This window comes from Grampus griseus (genome assembly GCF_964374135.1).
Source record: "Grampus griseus genome assembly, chromosome: X".
NCBI classification, from domain to species: domain Eukaryota; kingdom Metazoa; phylum Chordata; class Mammalia; order Artiodactyla; family Delphinidae; genus Grampus; species Grampus griseus.
In genome coordinates this window covers 1699129-1714987 of record NC_138999.1, presented here as the reverse complement: position 1 = coordinate 1714987, position 15859 = coordinate 1699129, and the positions used below count along the sequence as shown (strand labels likewise).

Genomic DNA, 15859 nt, shown 5'->3' with positions numbered 1-15859 from the left:
ATGTGATGGACGCCAAGGGTGTGTCCCCAAAATGTGAAGATTCAAGAAATACGTTGTTGACATAGAAGGCGGCTCTCCAAAGAAAAGTTCGCCCCATCAGAATGGTGGGTTTCAGGAACCACAAGGGCTTTCCTCTGCCTGGTTTCAGCCTCATCGTCATCGTAAGAAACAGGATCAGAAGACAGCTTTGTGCTCTTTCTACCAAAGAGGCAGCTTTCCAGAACTAATGTCCCCTCGTGAGTTTACGAGTGAAAAGAGGAATCATTTTCTCAGAAACGGTGGCTGAACCGTCGGTTATTTAAGGCTGGTGACTAGCTTCTGATGACTTGCTTTACTATGGTTCTCACTATCTGAGTGGGCTTAATTGGAAAAAAAAAAAATTCAAGCCCCCTGTGAACATGGATTAACGTGTCCTGAAAAGGTTGATGGGTTCAGAGCAGGAATTCGAGGAGAGAATTACACGGTTGGTTACTGCTATTAGAACTTGCGTTCTGAAAAGCTATTGAAAACCAGCAGAACTCATCTGCACCTGCCCCAGGCTCGCAGTTTTACAGATGGGATCCGAAATCTGTCACCTGCGTCACGAGACATTTCAACGTGACACTTGTCAGTGAATGAAAAGGAAGCTCGGTGAGATTTAAGAGTGACTATCTCAGGTTAACACAGCCAGAAAACTAACAGAGGGTTTGGATGAATGTGTCCACCTTTGGGGGAGGGTAAATCTGCTTTCGTAAGAAACCAGAGGGTGCAAAGAAAGAGTGAATTCAATAAACAAACAAAATGTTAGAAACCATTTGCTGAAGGTAGAAATGATTCTACTACAGATGATGCCTCCTTGCATTTGAAATGCGTGAGACGTTGGAGACCTTCTCGAACGCGAACCACAAGGAGTTTCGAAGAAACTGATGGATGAGCTCAGATAAAGGAGTCGTCCAAATGTCTGCAAGAAAAAGCCACCAAATCTACACTAAATTATCCGAAAGAAGATAAAAGAACAGATGCACACGCAGATCCTATGAAACGGTCTCAGAAATGCACAAGCTTCGCCGCCGTCAGGAGTAAACATCATTTGAAAGTCAGATTCTATGACGTCAGTAGAAACATATGGTCACTGAGTGAGCTGTGCTCCCCCAGATACATATATGTGTGTAGAAAATGAACTATCACAGAATATTAAATTTATAGTGAATGTGCCACGGAAAGAAAGAGGAAAATCTTGCCAAGGCCACTGAAATGATCATCTGTGCATGCGGAGTGCTGGATGCCTACGGAATCCAAGCAAAAAACGCTTCCGGAAGAAAATGTCAGAAAGAGTTTTTTTTCCCCCCAGCTTCATTGAGATAATAATTGACACGTAGCATTGCGGAAGTTTAAGGTGTACATTGTGATATATACAATATATATACAATAAAGTGTACATTGTGTATACACTGCAATAGGATTTCCACCCCAGCCTTAGCTAACACCTCCATCCTGTCACATAATTACCATTTCTTTTAGTGGTTAGAATACTTAAAGTCTACTCTCTTAAAAACTTTCACGTATAGAATACAGTACTGTTAGCTAGTCACCATGCTGGACATTCGATCCCCAGAACTTAAAGCCTTAAAGAGAGGCTTCCCGAGACAGCATTGTTCACATAAATTTAAACGACATTGAACACTAACCATATCTTCCTCTTGTCGTCGGGGTGACGTTTATTCCGCTGTTCTCCAACTGTATGTTTCTTTATGTGTTCATAATCCATCTTCTTCCACAGGGTACTGAGGACACCATTTCTTCCTTTGGAAGGTGACAGATGCCCCTCTGGTTCTCAAACAACTGCTGGGTCCATCGGAGCTGGTGGCGGGGCGGGGGGTGGTGGTGGGGCGACCATCTCAGCCATAAGCCTCCAAGGCCATGCGCCCAAAGGATGCACAACGGAGTAGAAAGGGCTTTCCTGGATACATGCAAAGCTACGTAGCTTCATGACTTTTTGACCCTTTCACCGCTGTCTCATGGTTATATGTGCAAAATATAGAACAGAGAACACAACCAACAAGGCCGATTTTTTTTTCTCTTACATGTATTTTAAATGAGGAAAAGTTGCCCATGACAGTTACAGAAAAGGGATGGAGTTACCTTTCAAAATGCTTAACTTCCATTTATGTACATCTGTGTGTAAATCTGTGTGTGTACATACACACACTTTTGAACAACAGTTAAATTATGTTTAGCGGGCATGTTTAGCAGGCATCCTCACTTATGGGGAAGCTTAACAAGATTTGGGAAGAGTCCTAGGACATTCATAGTAAAATAGGAAATACAGTCTTCAAATGGCTCAAATCTTTGTAAATCCAGGACGGGAAGGCATGCAATTCTGAGCCGTCTCATCAGGACCTTTAGTTTTAAGTTCTTTTCCATTTTGGGGAAGCTCTTGCAAACGCCTTCTGCTTCCAACTTTTCTTTGCAGACCCAGCTCTCAATCCTGAAGGGTGAGCTCAAGGCATAAATATTTGGAATGTTAACGTGTCCTCTTTATGAGGTCCAGATTCTAGCGGGCTGGCTTCCTCTTTGGTTCTAATATTTAAACTCTAAAATTCTATCAGCATTCATCTCAGTTGAATCAAACTCTACTAATCTGCCCAAACCATCCTTTTCCCTCTCCCCTAAAGCATTACTAAAATAGAACCAAACAGCTAGTATGCGTTTTAGATATTTGAGGATAGAAGATCATCTCGTCCAGTAAAAAGAAAAGTATAAACCAGGGACGGCACTGCCGTCGCCTTAAGAACTGGTACCCACGGAGGATCAAAGACCAAAAATAATACGAAAAGCCACAACATCTGCAAATCTCTATTTCTACCCCACGTTCTCCAAAAAAATGTAGAAACTGGACTATTTCACAGGAAAAAAGCACCCCATGATCACTTCCCCGAGACGGTTTCCACATCAGCGATTTTGCACTTAAATTTCCCAAATCCAGCCTCATCCTCTGCAGGTGACAATACTCTTGGGAGCTGACATAACGTTCAAATTCTGCCGTTAGTGTCGGGAATCACTCATTCCCGATTCACGGGCGGTGGTGAACAGGTCTGGATTCCTGACATAACTAAGGAACTTATGGCATCAGTCAATCTTCTCACCCCAGCTTGTTGGAAACCCAAACAGCAGTCTGTCTGCATCTTTTAGAAGCCGATGGCATTCCCGCCCAAGACCCCGGTGCTATCCTGCTGCCCCTGTGCTTTGTGACCATGTCGATGGCCTGAGGTCACACCAGGAGGTAGTTTCGGAGTTCATTCCAGAGCTGGACTCTCTGTCCGGATTCACGATGGAACCAACAGATCAAGCAGTCATTTTACAACCCAAGGTCCAGCTGTCTACCTTATGATGATCGATGTGTCTGAGGAATTAGGAATTCTTGGTTAGGTAGCACGTCTATTGCAAACAGGAGGGAAAACCCTTCAGGGCAGCTGCTTAAGCCCAGAAGGAAAGGAACATGGCACGGGAGTGATGAGGGTGGTTCTTGTCTGGGTGGAGCCTTTATCTCAAAGCAAAGGGTGGATTTTGAAGGCCTCAGATGTTTTCTGGTTCTGTAAGGAAAGATTGGATGCAAGATGTCATAGCCAGGAAAAAAAGAAAAAAAAAAACTCTACAGATTGATCTCAAAGCCCTGCTATCTTTTCTGCTGCTTTCTATCTGTTCAGGGTTTAGAACATTTTAAGTGAATCGAGGAACTCTATCTTTTGGGTGACCACTCCTAGTTGTAGAAATCCCCCTTTGGGGGATGCGGCCGAATTAGTCTTCATAACCTCTAAACGGGGAGTGACTATTACGTCCATCTGACGAAATAAAGGCAAAGTGTGAGGCTCACACGGTCCCCTTGAGCGCACGGACCTCTGTCGCCATGGTAGAGGCCCCCATCCCCATCACTGCCCCTACAAGACACACAAGCTCCAGGACTGGGCTGCACACAGACGCACAGGTCGTGCGTTGCTCCTAACCCCTGCAGAGCTGGCCAATGTACGTGCCCGCCATCCTTCGGGAGAGAGTGGGCATTCCCTGGCCACATGGTGGGCATCAACACCGGACCACAGAGGGAAGGTCAAGCTGCCATATTTCTTAGACGGTTTACGGGTTTTGCACCCAGCAAGGATCGGTCCTGCACACTGTGGGAGGGGTGCCCGAATGATGTCACAGCATGTCTTGACTCTCTGAGCTCGCTAACTTTCACAGAACCTCAGCCAAGTTTGGTCCCTTCGTGGACCTGGTGAAGTTATCATTAAACGATAATTGAGGAAGCAGACAGAATTTTTTTTTTTGGAGTGTAGTTGCTTTATAATATGTTGTATTAGTCTCTACTGTACAGCAAAGTAAATCAGCTGGACGTGTATTTTATCCAGTCCCGAAAAAGGCAGGAGAGAGCTTCAAGACAGGACACTGCTTTAACCAGAAAGGGCCTCCGCCTCATATAGACGGGAAGGGTATGAACCAGAAAGAACAAAAGCTGCCCCTGCTGCAGAAATTCAAATAGGGGGAGGCGAGTGGCCGCGAAGTTGTAGCAGGTGCCAAAAAACCCAGGATACGTCGTAATACTTGAATGCAGTGTTTTTTTTAAAAAAAAATCATAATGAAAGCCCAGAAAAGCCCACTGTGAGCATAGTATCAAAACGTGAAATAAACGTGGGCTCCAGTCTTGCCTCTCTTGCCTCTCGCTGCAGTAAAACTTTACTGACATAAACAGGCAGCAAGCCGGCAGGCTGTAGTTTGCCATTTTGTTATTTTTTTAAAAAAATATGGCACTAAAATAGTATTGATCTTGGTGACTTCGCTCGTTGGGGCTCCCTCCACCCCCTTACGTTTGCGCCTGAGATGATGCCTCACTTTCCTTGCCCATTTTCAGCCCTGAGCTCCCGGGGTCACAAGTGCTTACAGAGTTTGGCCGAAGATGCAAGCGAAATTAATGCACAGTGTCTCTGTAATGATAAGGCATGTTGCCCGGAAAGTAACGTTGTTCTTCATAATCTGTTTCCCCACCCGCCCCGCAAACTTTCCGGGTCCGGGGTTATGTATACACCAAGGCTCGCCCCGGCCAGGGGGTTGCGCAGTACCATCCACCCACCAGCAGAGGGAGGCCAAGGGTAGGTTTTGGGATTTTGAATTCGCCCAAATCCTTAAAAAAATACTCCTGGAACAGGCTTTTGTTTCATAGCTTCCTTCCTGGAGGTGGAGGCCCCCTGGCAAAACACAGACAGATTCAGACATGGTTGGTCTCAGGACCAAACCTTGGGAGACCCCGAGTTAACATCTGAGTCAGCAGACAGGATCTCTGCTCCCAAGGACGGCTACCCACCCGTCCTTGGGCGTGTAATTCTTCAAACCCGGAAGCCTGGACCCAAAGGTGAAGCAGAAAGTCCCAGCACGCCCCCAGCCCTGGCCCCAACCCATTTCCCTGGGGTCTGTGCACCTTTCGACAGAAAGGTTTGCAATTTAGTCCTTCTGTGGTTTTCTTTTGGGAGAAGGGTCCAAACACTGCAGACTCCACCCAAATATCTTTGCCGACTCCCTTGTGATTGAAAGTTCACTGAAAACAAAAGCAAGTTACTTATGTAAGGTCTGTGGCAGTGAAACCAAATCTTACAGATGAGAAAACCTTTTCAAAAGCATCTCTCAAGTCCCCCGTGGGTCCGTAATAAAGGCCCAGCTTTAACATCCCTTCATTATGCAAGGGGGTCTACACTGGACTGTATCAGAAATAACACTACCAGCGAAGGACCCCAGAAAGTATTTTTTAATTCAAAATATGTTATCACTTATTGAGTGTGACACTTGAACACAGCTCACACAGGTGCATCGCGGGTGACTGCTTTCAACTCTATTTGCAATATATTTTTTTTTTTTTTGCGGTACGTGGGCCTCTCACTGTGTGGCCTCTCCTGTTGCGGAGCACAGGCTCCGGACACACAGGCGCAGCGGCCATGGCTCACGGGCCCAGCCGCTCCGCGGCATGTGGGATCTTCCCGGACCGGGGCACGAACCCGTGTCCCCTGCATCGGCAGGCGGACTCTCAACCACTGCGCCACCAGGGTAGCCCCTATTTGCAATATTTTTAAACACATTGCCTTGTTTAACAAAAGCAGACACAAAACCTTTTACTCACGAAATCAAAGTATGTATTTTGCATGAACTTTTTTGATAGATTGTATTCAAAAGGATTTAGCCTTTCATTACCTAAGTTAAATTAAGTAACGTATATCTGTCAAAGAATTTTATAACATAATATAGCCAATATTCCGTAATACCTGTAAATGGAGTATAACTCTTAAAACTTGTGAAACACTATATTGTACACCTGTAACATATAATATTGTACAGCAAATATACTTCAATTAAAAAAAATGTATAACAAGAAGAGATCTTAAAAGCCATCATTTAGGTGTGGTTTCAAATCAGCTCTAAAGGCCTATGTTAAAAAAACAAAACAAAACTACTTCAAGGACTTTTTGAAAAGTAATAAATTCTGAATAAAATGAAACATTTTTCATCTTAAGAACAAATTTCCTAGATACAGATGATTCGTGGGAAGACGTGCCAGTGTGTCTATTGGACCTAAGTTGTTTTGGTTGTTATTTTATTAAAGTAATTTTTTAAGTGAAATATAGTCGAGGTACAATATTCTATTAGTCTCATGCATGCAACAGAGCGATTCCACATTTTTATAGGTTGTATTCCATTAAAGTTACTATAAAATATTGGCTGTATTCCCTGTGCTGTACAACGTATCCTTGTTGCTTATTTATTTTATACACAGCAGTTTGTATCTCTTAATCTCTTTGCCCCATCTTGCCCCTCCCCCGTTCCCTCTCCCCACTGGGACCCGCTATTTGTTCTCTGTATCTGTGAGTCTGCTTCTGTTTTGTTACATTTATTCATATACTTATCAGGCTTTACGCTTAGGGGATAAAATTGGGAGGGAAACTTGCCATTCGTCCTGCAACAATTCCACCTCCTGTTGTACTGGAAATAGCGGGCCGTTGCCCCCACCAGGGTCACCAGCACCCCGCACAGGATAGGAGACACGATTTTTGCTATCCTGTTGCCTGCAGGAACCCAGAAAAGTAAGATGGTCTGTGAAAAACACAGCCAGCCGGAACTCCGCTGGTTGTAAATAACTCTGCAATCACATCTCCGGCCCTCCCCACCCTCCTATTCACACAAGAAGCCTGAGGAAGTGATTCTGCTTTCAGGAGAGCTTACCAACCAGTCTTATCGGACTGGGGCACCCAACAGTTTTGCGCAGAAGACAGGCTTGATATGTTTTTTCATGTATTTGTGAATTTGGATGAATCTGTAGCTTTGGGGACATAGAATGTTCACTCATGCAAAAAAATTTTTTTTAACCAAAAAGTGCCTGATAGCCCGATCCTCAAATCACGCTGGGGGCTCTGAACACAACCATAGAGCAAACATCAATGCTTTAAGGGAAGCTTAGGTATTCCTGCACAAAACCCAAGGTATGGAAGCTTGATGGGACAAAAATCAACACTTCCCCAGAAGAACAAATCGTTGCTTCCATCTAAAATAACCACCCATGTCCTATGCCAGATCCAGGCAAGTGCCCGGCGTGTCGTAGGGGACAGATGAGTGGCCATGCCGTGGATGTGGCTCCCGTGATGCTTGGAAGAGCATTACCACGGCGCCCAGGGATCTATCCCTCCCTTGTGCTGCTGTCTCACCCTGTCCCCTGCTGGACCCCGCTCTCCAGGGCTCCCCACCCCCCATGCACACCCTCTACCATGTGACTTGGTGGCATGGGAGGTGGGGGGGGTCCAGGTCATCATCCTGAGAATTGGGTCTTCAGCCAGTAGAACCGGCAGACGTGAAGCTGTGATGCTCCTCTTTATTCGCTGGTACCGTGTCTGGCTGCCTTGTGGTCCAGCCTGGCCTGGCCTCTTGGATGGATGTGGGCTGGTTTTAGCCCAATTGCGACTCACATAATCATAATCAATGGTGGTTGTTTAAAATCACTACGTTTGGGGCTCTTTTGTTACATAGCACTGCTAACTGATACACCTCTTTCCTCTCTGCCATCCCATACAAATCAACCACGTGATATCAATGGTGACTACCAAATGGTCCTCCAGGCTGACCTCTTATCCCCATGTCCACTGTCTCTACAACATCCTCTTTAGTCTGGGAACTAAGTGGGTCTTAACACTGATCTCCCTGACCATCACTGGCCCTCTGATCCATGCGTCACATAGGTATAAACAGGGGCAGGCTTTTTCCCATGGAGCATGTAGAAAGTGCAGACGTGCCCATGGGGTCGCCTGGCCAGTCCCAAGTGTTGCCCCCTGCCCATCACACTCCACACCCTGGCCCCATACACCACAGTTGTTCCCGGGGGTGTACCCAGCCCGACCTAGCACAGCACCTACCTCTCCTGTCCTGGCTGCCTCCCACCCATCCTTTAGACCCGGACTTGGAGATGGTCCCCTCCAGGAGCATCCTTACCCACCTCCATTCTGCCCCAGGCTAGGATGAGTCCCTCTGTCCTGCCGTGGACCCCGTCAAACCACGTGTCAGACCTGGATTCTTGCCCTGAGATGCACCCCTCCTGCCCTACCTCCTGCCCGCGAGGAGAGACGCATCCATGGACTTCCCCAGAATGTCCCTACACCCAGCAAAGAGCAGTACTGAGACTCCGCATGGGGATGGGGTCTGAAGCTTGGAAAGACACCTCAATACCCTTCTTCTTCCCAAAGCCTTGGGGTCAGTGGGCAGATTCACTGTCACCCTCCACCCAAACGCCAGACGACCAAGAGACTGGACCCCATCCTCCCAGGGACACACAACAGCCCCCATTTCTGCACCTGTGATGGGGCTGGCAGTGCCCTCTGGGGCTCTCCAAGGCTGAACGCCATGACTTCCCCTCTCCTCTCCATGTTGGCTACCGGTCAGTAGTGGTCAATGAAAGGGACGTCATTGGTGGCCCAGTGGCAGGTCCACGAGCCCCAGCCCTGCTCTCAGAGCTCCAAGGCATCTTGCAGCCTGAGGACCGTCCTCGCCCTCCTTCTCTGACCCCCACAGGATGGACCCCTCCTTGAAGGACAGACATGTGTGTTCAGGAGCTTCCAGACGAGCATGGGAACAGTAGGTGCTCCCTGAACACCCTCAGGTTGAAATCATTACACGTCTACCCCACTTCATCCCACAGTGATGTGGAGAGCTCGCTCCTGGAAAGGTGGGCTGCCCCGCCCCTGTGTGTTACCTTGTGGGTTGCCGTATGAGGGGGAGCCGTCTCCACCTAGAAGGGGACAAGCACACGGTCATTCATTTATTCGGAAGAGCTGGTCGGGCTGCCTTCTGCTGCCAGCGCCATGAAATTGATAGGGACATGGCCACGAGCAGAGCAGACCAAACCTCTGCTCTCACGGAGCTGGCCTCCCAGCGGGCAGGTGGGGACAGACAGATCTAGGAAGGGGAGATGCAGGCGTTACAGCTAGGGGGGGAGCGGGACCAGTGGAGGTGGAGGGGGCCAAGCCTGGACCCCAACCTGCTACTTCCACCCCTAGCCTCAAGCAAGATTTATAAAGAGGTTGCAGACAGGACACTGTGATTTTCATCAGAAATATACGTATTTGGTTTTCCTCCCTAATCCAAACACAGAGCCCCTTGGAATTTCCTAAATGATAGGAATGATAAAGGGGTCTTTTGTGAAGTGACAAAAGAGATAAAGGTGTCTTTTGTTATTCAGAACCACACCTGAGTTTATGTGCATGAGGTGACTTTTGGAAACAGGGCAACCGACCAGCGATGGGTGGGTGGGGGCTTTCAGCCTCACCCCGTCCTGTGGCCAAGGAGTCCATCAGGCTCACGTGACAGAGCCTCTGCAAAAGCCCAGGAGACGGGGTTTGGAGAGCTTCCGAGTGAGTGAATTTATCTACACGGTGGAAGGCAGGGCACCCCAATTCCAGAAGCTCCTAACTTGGGACCCTCTCGCCCTGTGTCTCTTCATCTGCCCGTTCATCTGTGTCGTTTATCATGTCCTTTATGTGAAATAAAATTCAGGTTTCATGGCAGCGCAAGAAACATTTAAACCTAAGAAATTTTCTCTTCCCTTTGGCCTCCTCTCTCCACCCCTCGCTGTGCATCGTGTATCTGCCTTAGGCGTTGGTCGGACCTCCCCCATCGGTAGGAATATCCGCTCAACCGTAAACGGCAGCATTCTCCCAGCGCCAGCAAGACGGCTCCTAACAAGGTAACCTTCCTTCTCCATCTTGTAAGGGGCCACAGTGATGCTTAGATTGTGTAACCTGTCACTAGTACATGCTGCGAGGTCCAGCCCTCTGTCTCAAAAAACTTACAGAAGTGGGCCTTGACTTCCAAACGGGGCGGAAGAGCTCTCAGACTTTTCTGAGATGCTCTACCTGGGTGATCACCCTCAAATCTCGCTCGGATACAATTTTCCATGAGATCCCACGTGACGCGTGGCCAATAATAATTAATAATAATAACGATAAAAGGGTGTCTCCTGAAACATCTTGGAACAGAGAACAGCTTTGAGAGAACCCCTTAGGAACATCTTGCTGGACGCTGTCAGTCAAAGAGCACAGCCTTTTGGAGGCGGGGCCGTTAGACCTTTCAAGTCAACCACACCGTGGAGGGTATATGTGTCCTGACGAAGGGGTTTAGGGGTGAGCCCTCCGTCGCCGTCATGCAACTGATCTTTACAGGACCTACTGTGTGCTATGTCTGGCTTCTGGCTCTGGGGATGCATCGGTGGAGGAAAGGCAAAAATCCCTGCGTGCGTGCGTGCGTGCGTGCGTGTGTGTGTGTGTGTGTGTGTACTTTTCGTTCTAACTCAAGGAAATAAATTAACCACAATTGCATGGCATGGCACGTTACAAAGTATAACATGATCTCCTGCTGCAGCGCAAAGGGACGCAGAGAAAGGATCACAGCTTAGGATCTAGAGGTCAGGTCTTGGAGACAGACATGCCCCCCACCCCAAGCTGAAACCTGCAGGGGAGAAAGGATGCCTGGATCTCTCTGAAGGCTGTCTGGCTGGGCGTAAGCAACCGTGTTTTGCACCCTAGGAATTCAACGTTCGAATAATATCTCAAGAGAATCGGAAACAGGGGAACTCCCCATCGCCCAAACAGCTGGAAATGAGGATGCCTGTAGAGCTGAGCTTTGCCCAGCACCCACCCGTCGGCACACGTGTCTGGCCAAGCCGTGGAATTCTTGCGATTCTCCCACCACCATGAGCCAGCATCCCTTCCCGAGCGGTCCTCCCCCAGGTGCATGGATTCCCAACACGTCACTCGATCTATGGTGGGAACTCAGGCCACGTGGCCCCAAACGGCTCTTGACAGGGGAAGCAAAACTCAACGGAACACCCAAAACAGGGCAACCAAGGACACAGAGAATCCCCTTCCTCCATAGTGACGTGAGATGTCTTTGGGGCGCATTGCATTCTTTCAGCCCAAACAAAACAAAACGCATCCTCCGTCAACAGAGAGATTGGTAACAGCAGGTGGACTCCTTGTTAAAGAACCTCTGCGTATTTCAAACGCGCCCGAGGACAGAATGCCGAGACAGTCCATTGCATCCCTCCCAATGCTTCCGGAAGGCGTCTCAGTACTCACCTGCACCGTTGTCAGAGCTGCCAGGCTGGGGACGTGGCAGTGGCTTTGGCCTTGGATAGATATCTGTTGGAAAACACCAAGGTGATGTTAGGAAAAGAATGACATCTTCCCGCAACGAACCGTTCACACAATACAGAAGGCCGAAATACAACATGACATTCCGGCTTGTTTATATTTTTTATGTTTTATTTATTTATTTTTTATGTTTATATATCGCCTTCACAGAGCCTCTGGTACTCAGCATCTCCAAAGCTTTAAACACCGTGTTGACCTTGGCGCCCAGAACCTCCTCCTCTGGTTCTGAAAGCAAGTTCACGGATTCCTGAAAAGAATCTGGCAGACGCTGCCCTGTGAACGTTCCAATGTTTAGCGTTATCGCAAACGTCACGTTGTTTGCAAAAGCCCGTCATCAATACCAGGACAGAAGCATCTCACGTTTTTGATGACGTGTTACCCTTCCTGCTGTGCGTGTGTACGTCCCCTCACTGGACTTAATCTTAACTTTTGTCACAAATGCCCTTAATCTGCCCTTCAAACTTAGCCCAAGCTTCCTGCCCCAGAGCCTTGGCACAAAACGCTGTCTCTGCCAGGATCTCCCATTCCACCTGCAGAGCCTTTCTTGCACAGCAGAATGTTCCAGAACACCCTGTATTCAAGGGACTGCTCACCACTGCCTTCAATGACTCACCTTGCTTCTCAAGAGACACACACAGGACCTGGGTGAGCCAGAGGGCAAGCGTGAAATTTAAGGAGAGCTTCTACTCCTGTGTTGCTGTTTCCATACTTAAGTTCTAATCAAGTTCTTTCCCCTCTTCGTTTGCTGTCTGTGTTGCGTTTGCTGCGTCCCTGTTTCTACACGTTTTATCATTTCATTATGAATCGTTCCAAACGGGTCAGGCAGAAAGTATACTCACTGAGTCTCATCAGTGTTCCAAAACCCCTTAATCAAGATGTGTTCCCCAATACACAATAAACCATCAGCAGAACTAGCTTCTAAGGGACAGTCAGGCTGATACCAAAAGCCATATAACTCGTATCAAATATAAATTCGTTATTTGGGGGTACCATTGGAAAGGCATCTCCCCACTGGGTTTTAGCAGAGCTTGAAAACAAAGGCCAGAAAGCAACCTTCCTCTCATTTGGAATGTGTCAGCTGCTGGAACCCTGAGTCACAGAGGGACCCCTCCCAAGCATGAGGCTTGCTACCCACGCCCTGGGGTGGGTGAGTCACCCTGGTCCTGGTGACTCATCTTACAGGATGGCCAGCATCCAACATCCTCTGGACCCCGTAGGAGGGAAGCCCATGGGAATACGTTTAACCCGAGATCCCCAAATAGCCTGTAGCAAGAAATGCTCCCCAGGAGGGATTTCCATCCGCACCTTGTAGAACAACAGCGCTCCACTGGACAATAGTTTGTTGAAAAGGCTGGGAGGGATTTTTACAAGAAAGGAATCGATGGAGCTGGGATGTTAAAATTGGAGGGGAAAAAAAAAACGAAAGGGGATGAAACCGAGCAGGGCCCTGTGGAGCTCCTGGGCACAAAAGCCTTCCTGTGTCCCCCGTTTCTTGATTACAGGAAATAGGCTTCCTTCAGCCCCCATGACCTTCCCTGAGTTCCAACAGGGCAGATTCACAGTTGCCAATCAGGGAAGGGAGGGGATGCAGAGACAAGGGAGGAGCAGTGAAGACACAATAGTGCAGCCTGGGGGCAGGTCCTGGTTTCCCCTCAAGGGATACACGTGACCATACTGTTTGTCAGATACTGAAAACCCCAACAAATGGACGATGTTAACTACTTGATAAGACATTCTTCATTCCAAAGAGAAGGCCACAGTTTGATAACCTCTGAGAAGCACAGAAGCCCATCAGGAGAGCACCTGAGCCCAGGTGACGTCTAGACTGAAGGAGTGCAGGCCCTGCAGGCACCCTGGTCCTTCTCAGCAGCCCCACCCTTTGAACCATTGCTATAAAACTCCTCACCGAATCCCACCCCAGGTAGGGACACTTTTTTTTTCTTTTTTGCGGTACACGGGCCTCTCACTGCTGTGGCCTCTCCCGTTGCGGAGCACAGGCTCCGGACGCACAGGCTCAGCGGCCATGGCTCACGGGCCCAGCCGCTCTGCGGCATGTGGGATCTTCCCGGACCGGGGCACGAACCCGCGTCCCCTGCATCGGCAGGCAGACTCCCAACCAGTGCGCCACCAGGGAAGCCCAGGGACACAGTTGTGAGGGCAGCAGCCCGCTGTGTCCCCCTTTGCCGGGGAAAGCAACGAAGCTATTCTTTTCTACTTCACCTGAAACTCTGTCTCTGAGATTCAGTTTGGCACCGCTGTACAGAAGCCAAGTTTCGGTATCAAGGATGACAAAGTAGTGACGTAAGCGTCCATTAACGAACGCAGTTAGTGGCCTGGGCTGCTTTGCAATTAGGTAACAGCTTCGTAGAACCTTACGTCTTACTTTTCATGACATCTCCCTCACCATGGCCATCACCACCGCCGAGGAGATGAATTTCCACCCATCCCAAGGCCACACCAAGCTTCCAGGAAGCTTCCGCAAGCTCTCAACTTGGCCAGTGTCACTGGTCACCTCTGCCTGCTCAGCTTTTAGGTCTTTAGGGTTTTGAATTGCTGAGGACTTTATGGGCTATTGGCTAATATTACCCCCCTCCCGGCCCCCCCCCTTTTTTTTAAAGTGATCTATAGGCGCAGTGTCTGCCAAGCTTTTAAAACAAAGGAGAAACTGAAGATAAATGACCTAAAACGCACAGTGCAAGGGAACTTATTAGGAACCACGGAAACAGCTAGAAGAAGACTCGTCCTCCAGCCTGATTAAAATTGCAGCACAGTAATGCACGACGTCCCCAAATGCTCAGTATTCTCCAAGTGTCTGAGCAACGAGGAAATAAAATGATGCAAACTGCTCCCCCCCCGCCCCCATAAAAGCTGACTTGGTTCTTACTTCAGAAGCAGTCAGATGAAAACTCATAGTTAAAAGGAAAAAAAAAAAGAGGCACCTTTCATCACACTTGCTTTGAAATGAACGAACTTTCTTACTTCCACTGTTGTCGGGATTTCCGGGCTGTGGCTGGTGGGGAGGCGTGGGCTTTGGGTAGATATCTGTGGGGAAGACAACACTGCATGTTTAGAAGAGAAGAATGTCCTTCCGTCAGTAGCAGCCTATAAAATAAGAACTAGATCTTGTATTTGATTCACAGTTGCTGCTCACAGATCACCATCGAGCCGCTAAAAATCATTTAGCCGCTAGAAGGAAAACCTCGGAACGTAGAACTTAAAGAAAAAACTGCATACACACAGTTACAAAAGGAACTGTTTAGCCTTTACATTGTACGCAAAAAAAAAAAAACAACCAAAAAACCCAAAAAACTGTTCATGCCTTGAAGATTATTTTGTGCGACGTTTGCTACGTGATGCCACTTCCCTCCGGTATCTGCCTCCAACTCTTCACGCAAACATTTACTTTCACTTTGTTTAATAGCATATAACCGACTTAAAAGTGCTTTAAGCCCTGTCTTTTAACAGTCATTAAATCATTTTACATCTACAGTAATTAACGTTACGTTATTCCTACTATTTTATTTTTTTCCCTTTCTTTTCTTTTTTCAAATTTCTGGACCTCTACTTAGTTAATCAAGTTTGCTTTATTCTTCATTCAATCAAGTTTATTTTATTCTCCATTTAATCAAGTTGATTCTTCATTTTTCTCTATTTAATCAAGTTTATTCTTCATTCAATCAACTTTATCCTTCTTTTCATCAACTTTATTCTCAATTTTTCTCTCCTGGACTAACGTAGGAATTATACACGATCAACCTAAGTGTGCGTGTTTCTGTTGAAATCCTTGTTTTCAGTTCATTTGGGTCTATACCCAGGAGTAGAACTGTTGCGTCATAGGGAAATTCTATACGTAGCTTTCTGAGCAGCTGCCAGACTGTTTTCCGCTGAGGCTGCACCGTTGTCTATCCCCACCAGCAACGCACGAAGGCTCCAATGTCTCCACACCCTCAGCGACACTTGGTATCGCCATATTTTGATTCTAGCAGTCCTAGTAGGAATGATGTCTCACTGTGATTTTGATTTCTAGTTCCCCAAGGACTAGGCTTTGCTTTAAACACCTGCCCCTCTTTCACACACTCCACGTCCCTAGAAACACCTTCCAAAACCTCATCTCAGGGGCGCAGCCTCATTTCTGTGCAGCCAGGTAGTCCCTC

The 15859-nt window shown here is 47.7% G+C and overlaps 1 protein-coding gene across 1 annotated transcript in view; it reads right to left on the bottom strand.

Moving 5' to 3' along the window:
• Nucleotides 1–15859, bottom strand: part of XG (Xg glycoprotein (Xg blood group)) — a gene marked incomplete at its 3' end in the record, with an annotated part of 35600 nt that overhangs the window by 9164 nt on the left and 10577 nt on the right. The window contains exons 4-8 of the mRNA XM_082681200.1: nt 14685–14747; nt 11631–11693; nt 9403–9453; nt 9251–9286; nt 6986–7079 (exon numbers count right to left, since the gene is read on the bottom strand). Coding sequence (XP_082537326.1) covers nt 6986–7079; nt 9251–9286; nt 9403–9453; nt 11631–11693; nt 14685–14747 — 307 coding nt within the window. The remainder of the gene's footprint in view (nt 1–6985; nt 7080–9250; nt 9287–9402; nt 9454–11630; nt 11694–14684; nt 14748–15859) is intronic.